The sequence below is a fragment of the Symphalangus syndactylus genome, chromosome 11, assembly GCF_028878055.3.
Source record: "Symphalangus syndactylus isolate Jambi chromosome 11, NHGRI_mSymSyn1-v2.1_pri, whole genome shotgun sequence".
In the NCBI taxonomy this organism is placed as follows: Eukaryota; Metazoa; Chordata; class Mammalia; order Primates; family Hylobatidae; genus Symphalangus; species Symphalangus syndactylus.
The window spans coordinates 36078670-36097292 of record NC_072433.2 but is presented as its reverse complement, the minus strand read 5'-3'; the positions used below and the strand labels follow the sequence as shown (position 1 = coordinate 36097292).

General features: G+C 47.5%; 1 protein-coding gene and 2 pseudogenes across 8 annotated transcripts in view; 2 read left to right on the top strand and 1 right to left on the bottom strand.

The window, feature by feature from the left end:
* Window positions 1-18623, top strand: part of DRC7 (dynein regulatory complex subunit 7) — a 36988-nt gene that overhangs the window by 5489 nt on the left and 12876 nt on the right. For 7 of the 8 annotated variants that reach the window (XM_055298120.2, XM_055298125.1, XM_063612675.1 and 4 more), the window contains 4 exons: window positions 310-435; window positions 2408-2602; window positions 5673-5831; window positions 8481-8699. In XM_055298120.2, the coding sequence (XP_055154095.1) occupies window positions 310-435; window positions 2408-2602; window positions 5673-5831; window positions 8481-8699 (699 nt within the window). The remainder of the gene's footprint in view (window positions 1-309; window positions 436-2407; window positions 2603-5672; window positions 5832-8480; window positions 8700-18623) is intronic. The other variant, XM_063612676.1, reaches the window with a different exon arrangement.
* Window positions 10372-10572, bottom strand: LOC129457964 (uncharacterized; annotated as a pseudogene).
* LOC129492816 (mitochondrial carrier homolog 2-like) lies at window positions 14833-16017 on the top strand (annotated as a pseudogene).

Sequence of the window (18623 nt, the reverse complement as noted above, 5' to 3'; positions counted from 1 at the left end):
TTGAAGGCGGCAAAACTTCAAAGCCCTTCAAAGTCCAGATCCAGAATATGCTTGTGCTGTCTCCGGGTGCTGGCGACGTGATAGGGGCCTCCCAGTCATTGCCACTGTGCCACTGATGGCTGCCATGTGCCAGATCTGGGCATCACCTTCCCAGTCAAGGGCTGCTCTGCCACCCCAGGGCATGTGGGCCTGGCCTCCTGCATTTGCTCAGGCCTCTAGGGTCCCCCTGTGGATTCAGGGAAGGCCCCAAGCCTGATCTCACAGGTTTTTATTGCCTTGACCCCACTGGCACCATCTCTCTCCTTGCAGAAGTTCGTGAGCACAACCCTCCGGCCCACACTGATGCCCTACCCCGAGCTCTACAACTGGGACAGCTGTGCCCAGTTTGTCTCCGACTTCCTCACCATGGTGCCCCTGCCTGACCCCCTCAAGCCGGTAAGCACCACTCACAGGCTGCATGCCTGAGCCCACTAGGACTAAGATAGCGTGAGAAACAAACTCACCTATCCAGACCCAAAGAATGGACTTAGAGGCCAGGCGTGGTGGCTCACGCCTGTAGTCCCAGCACTTTGGGAGGCCAAGGCGGGCGGATCACAAGGTCAGGAGTTCGAGACCAGCCTGACCAACATGGCGAAACCCCGTCTCTACTAAAAATACAAAAATTAGCAGGGCATGGTGGCACATGCCTGTAATCCTAGCTACTGGGCAGGCTGAGGCAGGAGAATCACTTGAACCTGGGAAGCAGAGGTTGCAGTGAGCCAAGATGGCACCACTGCACTCTAGCCTGAGTGATAAGAGCAAAACTCTCAAAAAACTCTCTCAGAAAAAAAAAGAATGGACTTAGAGACCTGGAGAACAGCAAAAGTGAGACTTTTAATGATGGTCTTGCAAGATTGAGTGTCTGATAGGCAGACACACCCGGCATAGTTTTTTTTTTTTTTTTTTTTTTTTTTGAGACAGAGTCTTGCTCTGTGGCCCACGCTGGAGTGCAGTGGCACAATCTCCGCTCACTGCAAGCTCCGCCTCCCGGGTTCAAGCAATTCTCCTGCCTCAGCCTCTCCGAGTAGCTGGGACTACAGGCGCCCGCCACCATGCCCGGCTAATTTTTTTGTATTTTTAGTAGAGACGGGGTTTCACCGTGGTCTCGATCTCCTGACCTCGTGATCCGCCCGCCTCGGCCTCCCAAAGTGCTGGGATTACAAGCATGAGCCACCGTGCCCGGCCTACACACCCGGCATAGTTTTAACAAGCAGTTTATCCCCTAGTGCGCAGGTCCCTCCCCTGGTTCCTCACAGGCTGAGTACTATGGGGTCACAATCTTCCCAGACATCGCCTATTGATTGTTAGGCAGGGGCTTTAGGTGTTTTTTCTAGGGTTGTTTTGCAGCATTTTGTTGCAACCCACAATGCATTGCAATCCTAGTTAGCTCAGGGGCTCTTTAAGTATTTGACTTATGACCTGAGTAGCTGGGCAAGCTGATAAGAACAGACAAAGCGAGCTATTTTGCAGACTGGTAAACTTTTATCTTAGGCTAAACTTTTTTGGTTTGAGTGAGGGCAACTAAGGCGGTAGGTAAGAGGGAGGAAGGAGAAGGCTGACAAACAGGCATTGGCTATTCAAGCAGGGGCCTGGTATATCCTGGGTTTTTTGTAGTTTGCTAACCTAAGCCTATTTAAGGCACTTTGCCTTGGAAACGGATCACTGTGTAAATTATTTCCTTCAATGGGATGTCAGGCACGGTCTGGGAAAAGGAACCTCAGCCAGGCTCAGGGCACTGCCTCTCAGGGCCCCTAAGGGCAAACAGGCCTAGAGAGAGACAGCCACTTACTTGCCTGAGGACACACAGCAAGCCTGGGCTTCTGGTTCCCACCTCTTTTCTCCTTTGCTTTCAGAGCTTTCCTGCCATGGCTTCAAGCGGTGCAGGAAAGAGAGAGGGGAGGCCCGGCTGCCCATGGCCCTAACCCCATCTTTGGGCTTCTGACCAACTTCGTCAACTTCTCCTTCAGAATAGAGGGAGGGAGGAAGAAAGGGCGAGGTCAACAGTGGAGAACTGATAAAGGAAGGAGGAGGAAAGGTGGGGATCGAAGGAAGGGGGAACACTGGAGCAAAACAGTAAACTTACCAATCAGAGGGCATTAGATCAGACACTTCCACAGTCCAGAAGGCTTCCCCTATCAGGAAGTCCATAGCCCCTTCAAATGACAGGCAAATGTGAATGGCATGGCATCTGGTTGTCCTTCCATTCTTAGCAGGCTCCCTGACCCCACAAGGGTTAGGGGCCCAAAGCAGGTCCCGCCTGTGCGTTGGTCCTGGCTCCCCGCCCTGACACGTGGTGGGCTGTGACCGGTGGGGAGGACAGGCTGGGGCAGCGGGGCCCCAGCTGTGCTGACCATCCCACTGTGACCAGCCCTCGCACCTGTACTCCTCGACCACTGTGCTCAAGTACCAGAAGGGGAACTGCTTTGACTTCAGTACGCTGCTCTGCTCCATGCTTATCGGCTCTGGCTATGATGCTTACTGCGTCAACGGCTATGGCTCGCTGGACCTGTGCCACATGGACCTGACGCGGGAGGTGTGCCCACTCACTGTGAAGCCCAAGGAGGTATGGTCGGGCTCGAGCTGCCTGGGTTTCCCAAAGGATGAACATTCCCGGTGCTGTCGTGCCATCCTTAGAGGCGTCCGTTCCTGCCACCTCATCCCCGGCCCTGGCCACGTGGACACAGATCCCTCACCACCAGCCCTTCCACTGCCCTGGAGTTCATATTTCAAACCACCAGTGATTTATGTCCTTGGTGTCTTAAAACATCCAGCCCAGTTTTCCAAGCTGGCTGTTCTCTGTCTGTTGTAACTCAGTTTTCAGCTACTATGCTCCCTACTTGGTAAATTTTATGAATGCCACATAGCTTATATCTTAAGTCAAACGATTCCAAATTTACCGTATGCATTTGATAAAAATCTAGCCAGCCATTTTTATGTAAGAAAATAGGCCGGGTGCGGTGGCTCACGCCTGTAATCCCAGCACTTTGGGAGTCCAAGGCGAGCGAATCACTTGAGTTCAGGAGTTCGAGACCAGCCTGGCCAACATGGTGAAACCCCGTCTCTACCAAAAATACAAAAAAATTAGCCAGGCGTGGTGGCGTGTGCCTGTAGTCCCAGTTACTCAGGAGGCTGAGACAGGAGAATCACTTGAACCCGGGAGGCAAAGGCTACAGTGAACTGAGATCACGCCACCGCACTCCAGCCTGGGTGACAGAGCAAGACGCAATCTCAAAAAATAAATAAATAAATAAATAAAAAATAACAGACAAGCTGGGCGCGGTGGCTCACGCTTGTAATCCCAGCACTTTGGGAGGCCAAGGCGGGTGGATCACGAGGTCAGGAGATCGAGACCAGGGTGAAACCCCGTCTCTATTAAAAATACAAAAAATTAGCCTGGCGTGGTGGCAGGCGCCTGTAGTCCCAGCTACTCAGAGAGGCTGAGGCAGAAGAATGGCGTGAACCCAGGAGGCAGAGCTTGCAGTGAGCCGAGATCGCGCCACTGCACTCCAGCCTGGGTGACAGAGCGAGACTCCGTCTCAAAAAAAAAAAAAAAAAAAAAAAAAAAATAACAGACAAGTGGACAGACATTTGGTTCCCAGTCCCACACTCCTGAGGTAAAAAGCCCCCCACCACCCTGCTTTTTTTTTGAGATGGGGTCTCTCCTACTCTGTCACCCAAGCTGGAGTGCAGTGGCATGATCTTGGCCCACTGCAACCTCAACCTTCTGGACTCAAGCGGTCCTCCCACCTCAGCCTCCCAAGTAGCTGAGACTACAGGCGTGTACCACCACGGCCAGCTAATTTTGTTTGTTTTTTGTAGGTTCTCACTATGTTGTCCAGGCTGGTCATGAACTCCTGGACTCAAGCAATCCTCCTGCCTCAGGCTTCCAAAGTGCTGGGATTATAGGCATGAGCCACCGTGTCTGGCCCTCAAGGCCCCTTTTTAATAGCAAAAAAAAAAAAAAAAAAAAAATCACTAACTGTTCAGTAGCTGGTGGCTGTGTTTTCAGATCTGCTCATTAAGAACTCCATAAGGACTAGAGGCTGCTACAGACACAAGAAACACTCTGAAATGAGTATCAGAATCACAAATGCATCTCTTTACATTTAGAAAATAGTCATACTACAGACAGAAAATACTCTTCATGAGGTGGATTAATTCCAGGACTCTGGGATCAGGGTCAGGCTCCCGTGGGTGTCCACAGCTTGGAGATGGGGATCCAGGGGCCTGAGGCACCCAGCAGGATCTCTGTGTACCTGCATTATACCTGGGTGAGCACCCAGGGACCCCAGGGTGGGTGCTCTGCTGGGAGAAGGGCGAGACAGAAGGGGAGGCACAAGAAGAGCCTTGCTCTCTCAGGCCCACCTTCCCAGGAGGAGATGGAGCATGAGCTCCGCCATAGCTTTTGGCTTCAAAAGCCTCTGGCTGGGCGCGGTGGCTCATTTTGGGAGGCTGTAATCTCAGCATTTTGGGAGGCTGAGGCAAGTGGACCACTTGAGCCCAGGAGTTCCAGACCAGCCTGGCCAACATGGCAAAGCCCCGTCTCTACTAAAAATATAAAAATTAGCTGGGCGTGGTGGTGCATGCCTGTAAACCCAGCTACTCGGGAGGCTGAGCCAGGAGAATCGCTTGAACCTGGGAGGTGGAGGTTGCAGTGAGCTGAGATCGCACCATTGCACTCCAGCCTGGGCAACAGAGAGATACACTGGCTCCAAAAAAAAAAAGCCTCTGAGCTCCCACCTGGGCATCTCAGCTCTCTCAGCTCAGCCAAAAGCTTAATGATTAACATTATATCAGTAACAAACAGATGCAGAGAACTTTCGGGTTTAAAATCCACTTTCACATCCATTGTGCTCGTTGCTCCCCATGATGGCCCAGTGTGGTAGATATTGTCACTTTTATTTTACAGATGAGTATGTTGATGAAATCAAAAGGTAACATAATGCGGCCAAAGTCACACAGCAGGAAAATGGAGACTCAGGGACTGAAGCCCGGGTCAGGTGAACTTGAAACGCTGGAGGTTCACTATTTCTCCTTCATAGCAATCACAGGCCCGCCTCTGCAGTGCTCTTTCCTGGGAATACTTCTTGCCACCTAGCACACATTCGTAGACATGCAAGCGTGCACACACACACACACACACACACACCACGGTTTCTTCTCCTTCCTGGCCCAGCGAACTCTTAAAGTCAACATATGAGGCCCTCCGATGACAAGATCTGAAAAATCCAACTTCTGACAATTTTCCCCACTTCTGGATCAGACCCAGGTCATGGCTAGGATGGGTGGTGAGGATTGAAGAGGAGAAAGCCACACCTCCTGAGCTCTTGGCCCTGACAGGTACCTCCCTCGGGCATTTTTTCTGTCTTTACTTCTCAGAAAGAGGCTGGGGAGAAAGTTCCTATTATTCTCACACCGTGAACCTGAGATTCAGAGAGGTGAGAGGACCTCCCAAGGTCACGGAGCTGGAGCTGGGGCTCTCTCTGCATTTAGGGCCAGAAAGGCCACAGGCTACAGGAGTAACTGCCATCCCCCGGTCCGAGGGACTGGCTGGGCGGGTCTCACCTCTTGGAGTTGCATGTGTAAAGGGGGGATGCAGGGCCACTGACCCTTCCTCTTCTTTTGGATGACAGACCATCAAGAAGGAGGAAAAGGTGCTGCCTAAGAAGTATACCATCAGACCCCCCAGGGACCTGTGCAGCAGGTTTGAGCAGGAGCAAGAGGTGAAGAAGCAGCAGGAGATCAGAGCCGAGGAGAAGAAGCAGCTGAGGGAGGAGGAGGAGCACCTCATGGTGGGTCCTCAGCCCTCAATCCCCTGGGCTCAGCTATTGACAAAGGACTGCTAGGGATGGGAAAACAGGTACAGGTCATGGAGGGGATGTGTGTATGGATCCCCCAACTAGGTCCACCTCAAAATCACCCCCAACCTCTACCTGGCCCTGCAGGAATCTCCCACTGGTGGTCAGCCAGCTTCTCATGAGGGACTCCTAACATCAGGGCACTCTACTGCCTGGGGCAGCCCATTCTATGCTAGGCAGCTCTCGTGTCCTCTTTGCTCTAGACTCTTACTGGGGATATACCTGCATACACCCTCCCATCCATTCATCCTCCCATCTCTCCTCCCATCCATCCTCCCATCTCCCCTCCCATTCGCCAATCCATCCATCCATCCATCCATCCATCCATCCATCCTCCCATCCATCCTCTGATCGCTCCTCCCATTCATCCTCCCATCCGTCCATCTCCCATCCATCCATCCTCCTACCCATCCTTCCGTCCATCCATCCACCCATCCTCCCATCCATCCGTCCTCCCATCCATCCATCCTCCCAACCATCCATTCTCCCATCTCTCCTCCCATCCATCCTCCCATCTATCCATCCTCCCATCCATCCTTCCATCCATCCATCCATCCTCCCACCCATCCTCCCATCCATCCATCCTCCCATTTATCCTCCCATCCATCCATCCTCCCATCCACCCTCTGATCTCTCCTCCCATCCATCCTCCCATCCATCCATCCTCCCATCCATCCTCCCACCATCCTCCCGTCATCCATCCATCCTCCCATTTCTCCTCCCATCCATCCTCCCATCCATCCATCCTCCCATCTATCCACCCTCCTACTCACCTATTCTCCCATCCATCCATCCATCATCCCACTCATCCTCCCATCCATCCATCCATTCTCCCATCCATCCTCCCATCCATCCATCCTCCCATTTCTCCTCCCACCCATCCTCCCATCCATCCTTCCATCCATCCATCCTCCCACCATCCTCCCATCCATCCATCCTCCCATTTCTCCCATCCATCCATCCTCCCATGCATCCATCCTCTCACCCATCCTCCCATCCATCCATCCTCCCATCCATCTTTCCATTCATCCATCCTCCCACCATCCTCCCATCCATCCATCCTCCCATTTCTCCTCCCATCCATCCTCCCATCCAGCCATCCTCCCATCCATCCATCCTCCCATCCATCCTTCCATCCATCCATCCTCCCACCATCCTTCCTTCCATCCATCCTCCCATTTCTCCTCCCATCCATCCTCCCATCCATCCATCCTCCCATGCATCCATCCTCTCACCCATCCTTCCATCCATCCATCCTCCCATCCACCCATCCTCCCATCCATCCTTCCATTCATCCATCCTCCTATCATCCTCCCATCCATCCATCCTCCCATTTCTCCTCCCATCCATTCTCCTATCCATCCATCCTCCCATCCATCCATCCTCTCATCCATGCTTCCATCCATCCATCCTCCCATCCTCCCATCCACCCATCCTCCCATCCTCCCATCCATCCATCCTCTCATCCACCCATCCTCCCATCCTCCCATCCACCCATCCTCCCATCCATCCATCCTCTCATCCACCCATCCTCCCATCCATCAGTCCTCCCACCCACCCTCCCATCCGTCCATCCTCCCAACCATCCATCCTCCCATCCATCCCCCATCCATCCTCCCACCATCCTCCCATCCATCCATCCTTCCATTTCTCCTCCAACCCATCCTCCCATCCGTCCATCCTCCCATCCATCCACCTTCCTACCCACTGTTCTCCCATCCATTCATCCTCCCATCCATCCATCCTCCCATCCATCCATCCTCCCATCCATTCATCCTCCCATCCTCCCATCCTCCCATCCACCCATCCTCCCATCCATCCATCCTCCCATCCTCCCATCCTCCCATCCATCCATCCTCCCATCCTCCCATCCATCCATCCTCCCATCCACCCATCCTCCCATCCACCCATCCTCCCATCCACCCATCCTCCCATCCATCCTCCCATCCACCCATCCTCCCATCCATCCATCCTCCCATCCATCCATCCTCCCCTCTCTCCTCCCGTCCATCCTCCTATCCATCTATCCTGCCATCAGTCCTCTCATCTGTCCTGCCAGCCATCCTCCCACCCATCTCCCATCTCTTCTTCCAACTCCACACTCCTATCCTTCCTCCAATCCTCTTTCCCCACTCCCTTCTTTCCTTTCCTTCCATAGAGTATTCCTTGAGCTTCTTTTCTGGTCCAGACCTATTTATACATAACAATGAATAACAAGACAGTCACAGTTCTCTCAGAGGGAGGCAGATAAGAAAGGTACTTGGTCTCCCATTTCCTTTCTGTGGATGAAACCTCGCCCAAAGTCATAACAAATAAAGCCGGTAACCCCCAGATGCCCAATGCCCCAAAGAGTCCAATTTGTAAGCCACAGGTCTAGTCAGACTCTCCCATTGTTTTGATTTTACAAATGGGCTCAGTGGTTGGGTGATGGGAGGTGAGGTGGGCCATCACACTCCGGTTGATGGTGCAATCTATATCAGAACTCAGCTCTCCTGCTGGTTCCCCAGCCCCAGGGAGATGTCTGGGCCCCTGACACTCCTCTTCCAGCCATCTGACTCATAGTCACCCACTTTTCCTTGGCAGGAGGCAGAGAAGGCAAAGCCGGATGCCCTGCACGGCCTGCGGGTGCACTCCTGGGTCCTTGTGCTATCGGGGAAGCGTGAGGTGCCTGAGAACTTCTTCATCGACCCATTCACAGGACATAGCTACAGCACCCAGGATGAGCACTTCCTGGGCATCGAAAGCCTGTGGAACCACAAGAACTACTGGATCAACATGCAGGATTGCTGGAACTGCTGCAAGGTGCCTAGGGAGGGGGAGCTGGGTGGGCGTGGCAGGCACAGGGCAGGTGACGGGAATAGAGGGAAGCAATGGCAGCCAGACCTTGGGGAGAGCGGGACACCAGGCCACGAGGGCTTTGAACCTTCTCCATAGCTGAGTCTCCATGGCCCACTCCCTGGCCCATGAATAACCATTCTGATACAATTATTGTCTCTCCTGATTTGTGTATCCTTCTAAAATGTGGATTGTTTGAATGCATTTTTTAAAAACTCTATATTGAAGTGTAACCTACATGCAGAAAAGTACACTCATCCCACGCATACATACAGTTCAATGAAATTCCACAAATTGAACACACCTTGGTTTCCTACACCCAGATCAAGAAATAGAATATTTCCCAAACCCCAGAAAGTCCCTTTGCACAATTACTATCTTCCCCCAAATGTATTTTTAACTCATATATGTGGCACTGGTACACACACGCACCTACAAGAGGGTACAGAGGAGGTCACAATCCTAAGTGTACATATCATTGAATTATCACACACTGAACATACCTGTGCAGCCAGGACCAGCAGAAGCCCCCTCATGTCTCCTCCTGGCCACCAACCCCACCATCGTCCCCAGAGTTAAGGACTATTTTGACTTCTAACAACATCCATTAGTTTCATCTGTTTTCGGAGTTTACATCAGTTGAATCACACAGTGATTCAATACTCTTACTCCTGGATTCCTTCACTCATTATGTTTATGAAATTCATTATGGTTTTTTGTGTGGTTTGTTCGTTTTCATTTTTCATTACTTTTCCATTATTTGAATACAGCAGAACTTATTTGTCCTTTCTACAGTTGCACATTGAGACTGTGTCCAGTTTGGGACTATTTTGAATAATGCCGCCATGAACATTGTATACATGTATTTCAGTGAAGACATATACACATTTCCATTGGGTAACGACTGAGGGGTGGAACTACTGGGTCACAGGGTGGGCACATGCTCAGTTTTAGTAGATACGGCCCGATTTCTCAAGTGGTTGCATCCATTTACACTCCCACCAGCAATGTATGAGGGTTCTCAGAGCTCCATCCACATCCTTGCCAATACTGGATACTTTCTTTTCCATTTTAGCTATTGTAGTGGACATGTAATGGTATTGCACTGTGGTCTTATTTAATGCAATTGATTTTTGGATGGGTGTGGGGGCTCACACCTGTAATCCCAGCACTTTGGGAGGCTGAGGAGGGTGGATCACTTGAAGTCAAGAGTTTGAGACCAGCCTGGCCAACATGGTGAAACCCCATCTCTACTAAAAATACAAAAAATAGCCAAATGTGGTGGTGGGCACCTGTAATCCCAGCTACTTGGGAGGCTGAGGCAGGAGAATTACTTGAACCCGAGAGGCGGAGGTTGTAGTGAGCCTATATTGTACCACTGCACTCCAGCCTGGGAGACAAAGGGAGACTCTGTCTCAAAAAAAAAAAAAAAAAAAAAAAAGGCAATTGCTTTTTGCAAACTGTTCACATATCCAGTAAGTTTTAAACCTGCTTATTCATTTTAAAAATTAATCTGTAAAGACTTTGGGATTTTCTGCATATACAATCAGTCCTGTAGCTGAATGATGGCCGTTTTGTTTCTTCATTTTTAATCCTTATACTTTTTCATTTCTTTTTCTTGTTTTATTTCTCTGGTTAGTACATCCAGTATAATGTCAAATTGAAGTGGGGATTCTGAACATCCTTGTCTCAGTCCTGATTCACAAGTAAAGCCTTAGTATCATAACATTTCACTATTTGTATGATGTTTATCTTGACTGTAGGGTTTTTATAGCTAGCTAGCCTTTATTTAACTAAGGGATTTCTACACTTGATCTTAGCCAAAAGGCCGAGAAGCGATGCTAAGGGATTTCTTTCTCAGTTTGCTAGCAGGTTTTTTTTAATCAAACAAAATTTGTTTATATCAAATGTTTTTTTCATCTATTAAATGATCATAATTTTTTCTTCTATTAGCTGGTAAATTAGATTGATTTTGTTCCCCCTCTTTTTTAAATTGAGGTGTAATTGACATAAATCCACTAAAGTGCACATTAGTGGCTTTTAGTATATTTACAAGATTGTGCAACTATCACTACTATCTAATTCCAGAATTTTTTCATCACCCCAAAAGAAGATTTTTATTTTTTGAGACAGGGTCTTCCTTTGTTGACCAGGCTGGAGTTCAGTGATGTGATCACGGCTCACTGCAACCTCAATCTCTGGGCTCAAGCAATTCTTCCACCTCAGCCTCCTTAGTAGCTGGGACTACAGGCATGTGCCACTATGTCCAGCTAATTTTTGTATTTTTTATAGAGACAAAAAATGGGTTTTGCAATGTTGCCCAGGTTGGTCTCAAGCAATCCACCCACCTTGCCCTCCAAAAGTGCTGGGATTACAGGCTTGAACCACTGTCTGGGGCCCCGAAAAGAAGATTGTGATTGAGATTATACTGGATCCCTAGATCAATTGAGAGAGAACCGTTTTCTCAACAATATTGAATTTTTCACCCATGAACATGGTATCTCTCTTCAGTTATTTAAGTCTTTTAAAATTTCTGTCAACAACATTTTGTAGGTTTCAGTGTACAGTTCTTGCACATCTTTTGTCAGATTTATTCCTAAATATTTTACTTTTTGATGCTATGATTTTTTTAAATTTCAACTTCTGACTATTCTTTGTTAGTGAATAGAAATGCAGTTGATTTTTACATATTGATCTTCTATCCTGAAATCTTCCCAAATTCACTTATTTGCCCTAATAGCCTTTGTGTGGATTCCATCAATGTTTATATAGATAATTATGTTATCTGCAAATAAAAACAGTTTTACTTCTTTTCCAATCTGGATGCTTTTCTTGCCTTGTCACACTGGCTAGAATCATCAGTAAATGTTAAACAGAAGTGATGAAAGCAAACCTGTTTATTCCTGATCTTAGGGAGAGCATTTAGTCTCATACCATTAAGTATAGTATTAGCCACAGGTTTCTCTTATTGGTTCCCGTTATCAAATAGAGGAAGTTTTTCTCTAGTCCTAGTTTGCTGAGAGTTTTTTCAGAAATAGATGCTAGATTTTTGTCAAATACTTTTTCTGAGTCTATTGAGATTATTATGATTTTTCTTTTTTAGTCTATCTACATGGTAAGTTACTTGGATTGATTTTTGAATGTTAGACTAACCACACATTCCTGGGATAAACCTCATTTCATTACGATGGTTTAATCTTTTATATATTATTGGTTTTGAACTGAAAATTTTGCTTAGAATTTCTGCATCTTTGTTGAAGAGAGATATTGTTCTGTAGTTTTCTTAGAATATCTTTGCCAGGTTTTGGTATCACAGTAATGCTGGCCTCATGGAATGAGTTGGGAAGTTTCCCTTTTCTTCAGTTTTCTGGATGAGTTTCTGTAGAATTGGCATGATTTCTTTTGTATGTTTGCTGGACTTCACAAGTGAAGCCATCTAGGGCTGGAATTTTCTTTGTGGAAGGATTTTAAGGTACAAATTCAATAGGGAGACTCAGGTTCTTTTTGAGTGAGGTTTGGTGTTTGTATCTTTCAAGAAATTTGTCCATTTCATTTGTTTTCAAATTTATTGTTAAGAAAGTGTTCAAAATAGCTCCTTATTTTCCTTTTAATATGTTAGAGTCTTTAGTGACATTACTCCATTCATTCTTAATATTGGTAGTTTGTGTGTTCTTTTTCTCCTGATCAATCTGATTAGAGGTTTATCAATTTTGTTGGTCTTGATGCAGGGGCAGGCCCCAAAATCAGGGCTTTGCCAGTGAGGATTCGTGGCTTTTTCCAGGAAAGAATTCAAGGGCAAGCTGGTGGTGTTAGAGGCAACTTTTCTTGAAGTGGCAGCGTATGGCAGCAGCAGACGGACTGCTCCTTGTGGAGCAGGGCTACCCCATGGGCAGTGTGCCCAGATTGTAACCACCCAAGGGGTTCACCTTGCCCGCTGCCTAGATAGAGCTGATTCAAGACTGGGGAACTGCAGTAGAGAAAGAGTCATTCACGCAGAGCCGGCTGTATAGGAGACCAGAGTTTTATTATTACTCAAAGCAGTCTCCCAGAGCATTCGTGCATTCAGGGAGCAGAGTTTTTAGGGACAACTTGGTGGGTTGGGGGATGCCAGTGAACCAGGAGTGCTGATTGGTCAGAGATAAAATCATAGAAAGTGAAAGCTGTCTTCTTGCACCAAGTCAGTTCCTGGGTGGGGGTCACAGGATCAGATGAGCCAGTTTATCCATCTGGTGGTGCTATCTGATCCATCAAGTGTAGCGCCTGCAAAATATCTCAAGCACTGATCTTAGGAGCAGTTTAGGGAGGTTCGGAATCTTGTAGCCTCCAGCTGCATGACTCCTAAACCGTAATTTCTAATCTTGTAGCTAATCTAGTCCCTAGGCAAGAAGGAGGTCTGCTTTGGGAAAGGGCTGTTATTGCCTTTGTTTTAAACTATAATAAACTAAGCTTCTCCCAAAGTTAGTTCAGCCTACACCTAGGAATGAACAAGGACAGCTTGGAGGTTAGAAGCAAGATGGAGTCGATTGAGATCTCTTTCAGTGTCTCAGTCATAATTCTGCAATGGCAGTTTCAACAGTAGCAGCTCAGAGGCAGTTCCCCAGTCACATTTATATCCACTTTAATCATATGCGAATTAAGGGGCAGATTATGCAGAAATTTCTAGAAATAGAGTGGTAACTTCTGGTTCACTTGGTCATTGCCATGGAAAGGTGTAATTTCTGGGTGTTGCCTTGGCCCCGTTTTAGCTAGTCCTCAATTTGGTCCAGTGTCTGAGCCCCCCGCTTGGAAGTCAAGTCCCACCTTCTGGTCAGTAAGTCCCACCTTATTGTCAATAAACCAGTTTTTGATTTTGTGGTTTTTCTCCATTGTTTTTGTTTTCTATCTCATTGATGTCCACTCTGATCTTTATTATTTTATACTTTATGCTTACTTTGAACTTCATTTCTTTTTTCTAGTTTCTTAAGGTGGAAGCTGAGATGATTCATCTAAGACTGTTCTTTTTGAGACAGAGTTTCGCTGTTGTTGCCCAGGCTGGAGTGCAATGGCACGATCTTCACTCACTGCAACCTCCATCTCCTGGGTTCAAGCGATTCTCCTGGCTCAGCCTCCCGAGTAGATGAGATTACAGGCATGCACCACCACGCCCAGCTAAGCCTGTTCTTTTCTAACATAAGCCTTCTTTCTCTCGGAAGTACTACTTTAGTGACATCCCACACATTTTACTCTATCATGTGTTCATTTTCTTCCCATTCAGTATGCTCTCCAATTTCCCTTTTAATTTCTCCTTTAATTCATGGGCCATTTGAAAATGTGTTTAGTTTACAGATATTTAGAAACTCTCTAGAGATATTTCTATTGTTGATTTCTAATTTAATTCTGTAGTGATTAGAGAATATAACTTGTATGACTTCTATTATTTTACACTTGCTATAGTTCGTTTTATGGACCATAATATGGTCTGTCTAGGAAATTCACCAAATTATTAATATGGTGAATTTTCTGTGTGTACTTGACAAGAATGTGTCTTTTGCTGTTGGGTGGAATGTTCTATAAATGTCAATAATCTCAAGTTGATTGATAGTGTTATTCAAATCTTATATATCTTTGCTGATTTTCTGCCTACATTTCTTTCAATTATTGACAACATTATTGAAATCTTGGGCTACAATTTTGGATTTCTCTATTTCTTCTTTCAGTTCTATCGTATTTGCTTCATGTATTTTGAAGCCCTGCTATTAGATGAGTAAATGTTTGAGATTGTTATGTCCTCATGATGAATTAACCTCTCTATCGGTATGAAATAATCAGCTTTATCCCTAGTAATATTTTTCATTCTGACGTCTATTTTGTCTGATATTAATATAGCCACTGGGGCTTTGATTTGTATTAGCATTGGTTATCCTCTTTGCAGAACTGTGAGTCCATTAAACCTCTTTTTCTTTGCAAATTACCCAGTCTTAGGTATGTCTATCAGTGCTCTTTCATTGTCTCGAAGGCACTCGGTTTCTGACCAGGCCAGTTTCCCTTGGGCCCTTTTTAAGGTGACGCTGAGGAACAGCTTGCTCATTTCCTTGGTGGCTTGGACTGTCTGTCCATCTGCATGGCGGACGTAGCCAGTCTGCTGCTCCTGAGCTCCTGTCTCACCATCCTGTCCCAGCTGCTCTCATGGTGTATGAGCCTCTTCCTGCAACAACAGGTCAGAATACTTTGGGGCAGCAAGTAGGTCAGCTTCCTGGTCCCTTTAGTTACACTCAGTACATTGCCAGCATTGATGGGAGGTGCAGGTTGTTCACAGGCTTATCTCCAAAACTGCCTGGGAGTCCATGGTCAAGTTTTGCAGTAGTTAGGACCTGGAAATGTACAGAAAGATGTCTCATCTTTCTTTGACCGAGTTACCATGGAGATAACTCGAGAGATTATCACTCGTTCTGCTGCTACCGCCATCGCACATCCCTTCTGCATGATTACTGAGATTGATGGTACAATTCATTGACAGAGAGTCCAAGTACTGTGAACTTTGTGACTCCATAGTAACCATCTATTGGGAAGAAGGCATCCTAGGATTTCTCATGTGTCTTGTTCCTCACCTCCTAGGCAACACCATTTCTTTATGGCTCTGTAACTCACTGGCCTACCTCATCAATACCTACGCATTCTGGTGGGGCATAGCGGCTTACGCCTGTAATCCTGATACTTTGGGAGGATAAGGTGAGAGGATCGCTTGAGCTCAGGAGTTTGAGACCAGCCTGGGCAATAAAGTGAGACCTCGTCTCTATTTAAAAAATTCAAAAAAATTAGCCAGGCATGATGGCATGCACCTGTAGTCCCAGCTACTAGGGAGGCTGAGGTGGGACGATTGCTTGAGCCCGGGAGGTCAAGGCTGTAGTGAGCCGTGATTATGCCACTGCACTCCAGCCTGGGCAACAGAGAGAGAGAGTCTCTCTCTCTCTCTGTCACACACACACACACACACACACACACGCACGCACTGGACAGTGAGGTTTCTATCGGGAATGAAATGAAGAGTATGAAGAGTTATTCTCAAGATGTCACAGCACTGTTTGCCAGTATGTTGACCTATCCCTTTGTGCCTGTCTCTAATCTTATGGCTGTCAACAGCCATGGGCTTGCTGGTGGACCCTCTTCTTCCTTCCCAGTATATACTACTTGCATAAATTGCTGGTACATGCTACAAACAGAGGGAAATATGAGCTGGGGAAATAGCTCGTTTTTCCCAAAGGATCCCTTTGGGAAGACTTGTTGTGACCCGAGAATGTTAATTTGAAGATGTAGGGTGGGACAGTGACATTTCTATAGTCCCAGATGCACCAAATTATGGGAGACAATGTTGATTTCTATATAGTGTTCCACACTTTTATTTTATTTTTGAGACAGACTCTTGCTCTGTCACCCAGGCTGGAGTGCAGTGGCACGATCTTGGCTCACTGCAATCCCCACCTCCTGGGTTCAAGTGATCTTCTCACCTCAGCCTCCTGAGTAGCTGGGATTACAGGCATGCACTACCACACCTGGCTAATTTTTTTGTATTTTTAGTAAAGACAGGGTTTCACCATTTTGGCCAGGCTGGTCTCGAACTCCTGACCTCAATTGATCTGCCCACCTTGGCCTCCCAAAGTGTTGGGATTATAGGCCTGAGCCACTGTACCTGATGACCTGCTTTTTTAATGGTCATTTAGTCTTGGGGAATGAATAAATAAGTAAATAAGAGTCAGAGGGGCGACTGCCAGCCCCTGCGGGAGACAGGCAGAGTTGATGCATGATTGCTTTGCTGGTTGCTCTGTCTCTGTGAAGAAGTCAGAAGCTCTGAGATAGAGAAACTTCTGCCCTTAGCAAGGCAGATGCCTCTCGTCACTCTGCCTCCCTTAGGCACTGATTCCAGGGTTGTGGGAAGTAACACTCAGTAGGTGCTTAGAATAGTCTCTAGCTGTTCAATAAATGTTAACTATTGTTGCTCCCATCTAACAGGTAAGGAAACTGAGGCCAAGTAAAGTGAGATCATTTCTCCCATGCCACACAGAGGGGGCAGAGCCGACACTGCCCTCCCCCAGGGCCTGGGCTCATAAGCACCATGGTGGTCGGTGTCCTCTGAAGGATAACGGCCCTTCAGAGGATGCTACAGTCCTCCTTCAGCCCCTCTTCCAGCCTGAATGTCCTCATCCCATCCATCAGGCTCCGAGGTGAAGGCAGAAGTGAGGCCAGAGGGGCAGTACTGTACCAAGTGAGGGCATGAGGAAGAGATGATGGCATAGGCTGTCACTTTTACCACCACACGAACATTGGAGCAGCTGCTTTGTTTCTTCAAAGAACCTTGAAATAGTAAGGGGTTGGAGGAGGATGGCAAGGCATCCACAGAGTGACTGCCTGGCGCAAACATACCCTGGGCACATGGATGTGGCTGTTGTCCATTCAATTATGCTTTTTCTAAAGAAATAGAACTTAAAGTAACAAAGCATAATATCTAACTACTGCTTACACTGCTTTACAAAAGTAACAAAATTTAGGCCAAGAGTGCAAATAGGTTGGCCAGGCACAGTGGCTCACACCTTTAATCCCAGGAATTTGAGAGGTCAAGGTGGGTGGATCACTTAAGGCCAGGAGTTCAAGACCAGCCTGGCCAACATGGTGAAACCCTATCTCTACTAAAAATACACAAATTAGCTGGGTGTGGTGGCAGGCGCCTGTAATCCCAGCTAATTGGGAGGCTGAGGCATGAGAATCGCTTGAACCCAGGAGGCAGAAGTTGCAGTGAGCTGAGATTGCACCAGTGCACTCCAGCCTGGGCGACACAGCAAGACTCCATCTCAAAAAAAAAAAAAAGAGTGAAGAAAGGCAAATATCTATACAATTGGGTTCCTATCCACTAAGCCCACTAAGCTTTGTCCGCAGTCACTATAACATCTACCAGCAGTTCTCTCCCTCACTCTCCTCTGTTGTGCCCCCCACTTCTCTCCCTTCCACCCACCAGCTAGGGCAGAGAAATACTCGGGAGCCCTCCCAGGACTCACACACGACAGTGAGTACTAGGGTTAGAGTTGGCTTCAGGACAGCTTAATACACCCCTCCAGGCAGCTGTTCTGCAGCCTTTGATTTCCTCTGGAACATGATTTAGGGTGGGGAGAACACCTTGCTCTAGGAAGGTTGATTAGAATGTGAGGTGCTCCCCACCTTCTAGGAATTATCTGACAGATGAGCCACTTTTATTGAGGGGACTGAGGACTCAGGTGGGCTGGGTGAAAAGAGGTCAGGAGTTTGAGACCAGCCTGACCAACATGGTGAAACCCCGTCTCTACTAAAAATGCAAAAATTAGCTGGGCTGTGGTGGTGTGCGCTTGTAGTCCCAGCTACTCAGGAGGCTGAGGTAGGAGAATCACTTGAACCTGGGAGGTGGAGGTTGCAGTAAGCCGAGATCATGCCACTGCACTCCAGCCTGGGCAACAGAGGGAGACCCTGTCTCAAAAAAAAAAAAGAAGGTGGCAGACACACTCCATGGAGGAGAAATTCCCACCCACCTGCTGTTTTATTTATTTATTTTTTGGAGAGACAGGGTCTTACTCTGTCTCCCAGGCTGGAGTACACTGGTGTGTTCACAGCTAGCTGCAGCCTCAACTTCCTGGGATCAAGTGATCCTCCTGCCTCAGCCTCCCAAGTAGTCAGGACTACAGGTGTGTGCCACCATGCACTGGCTAAAAAAAAAAAAAAAAAAAAAAAAAAGGCCAGGCACGGTGCCTCATGCCTGTAATCCCAGTACTTTGGGAGGCCAAGACAGGTGTATCACTTGAGGTCAGGAGTTCAACACCAGCCTGGCCAAAATGGTGAAACCCCATCTCTACTAAAAATATAAAAATGAGCCAGGCATGGTGGTGTGTGCCT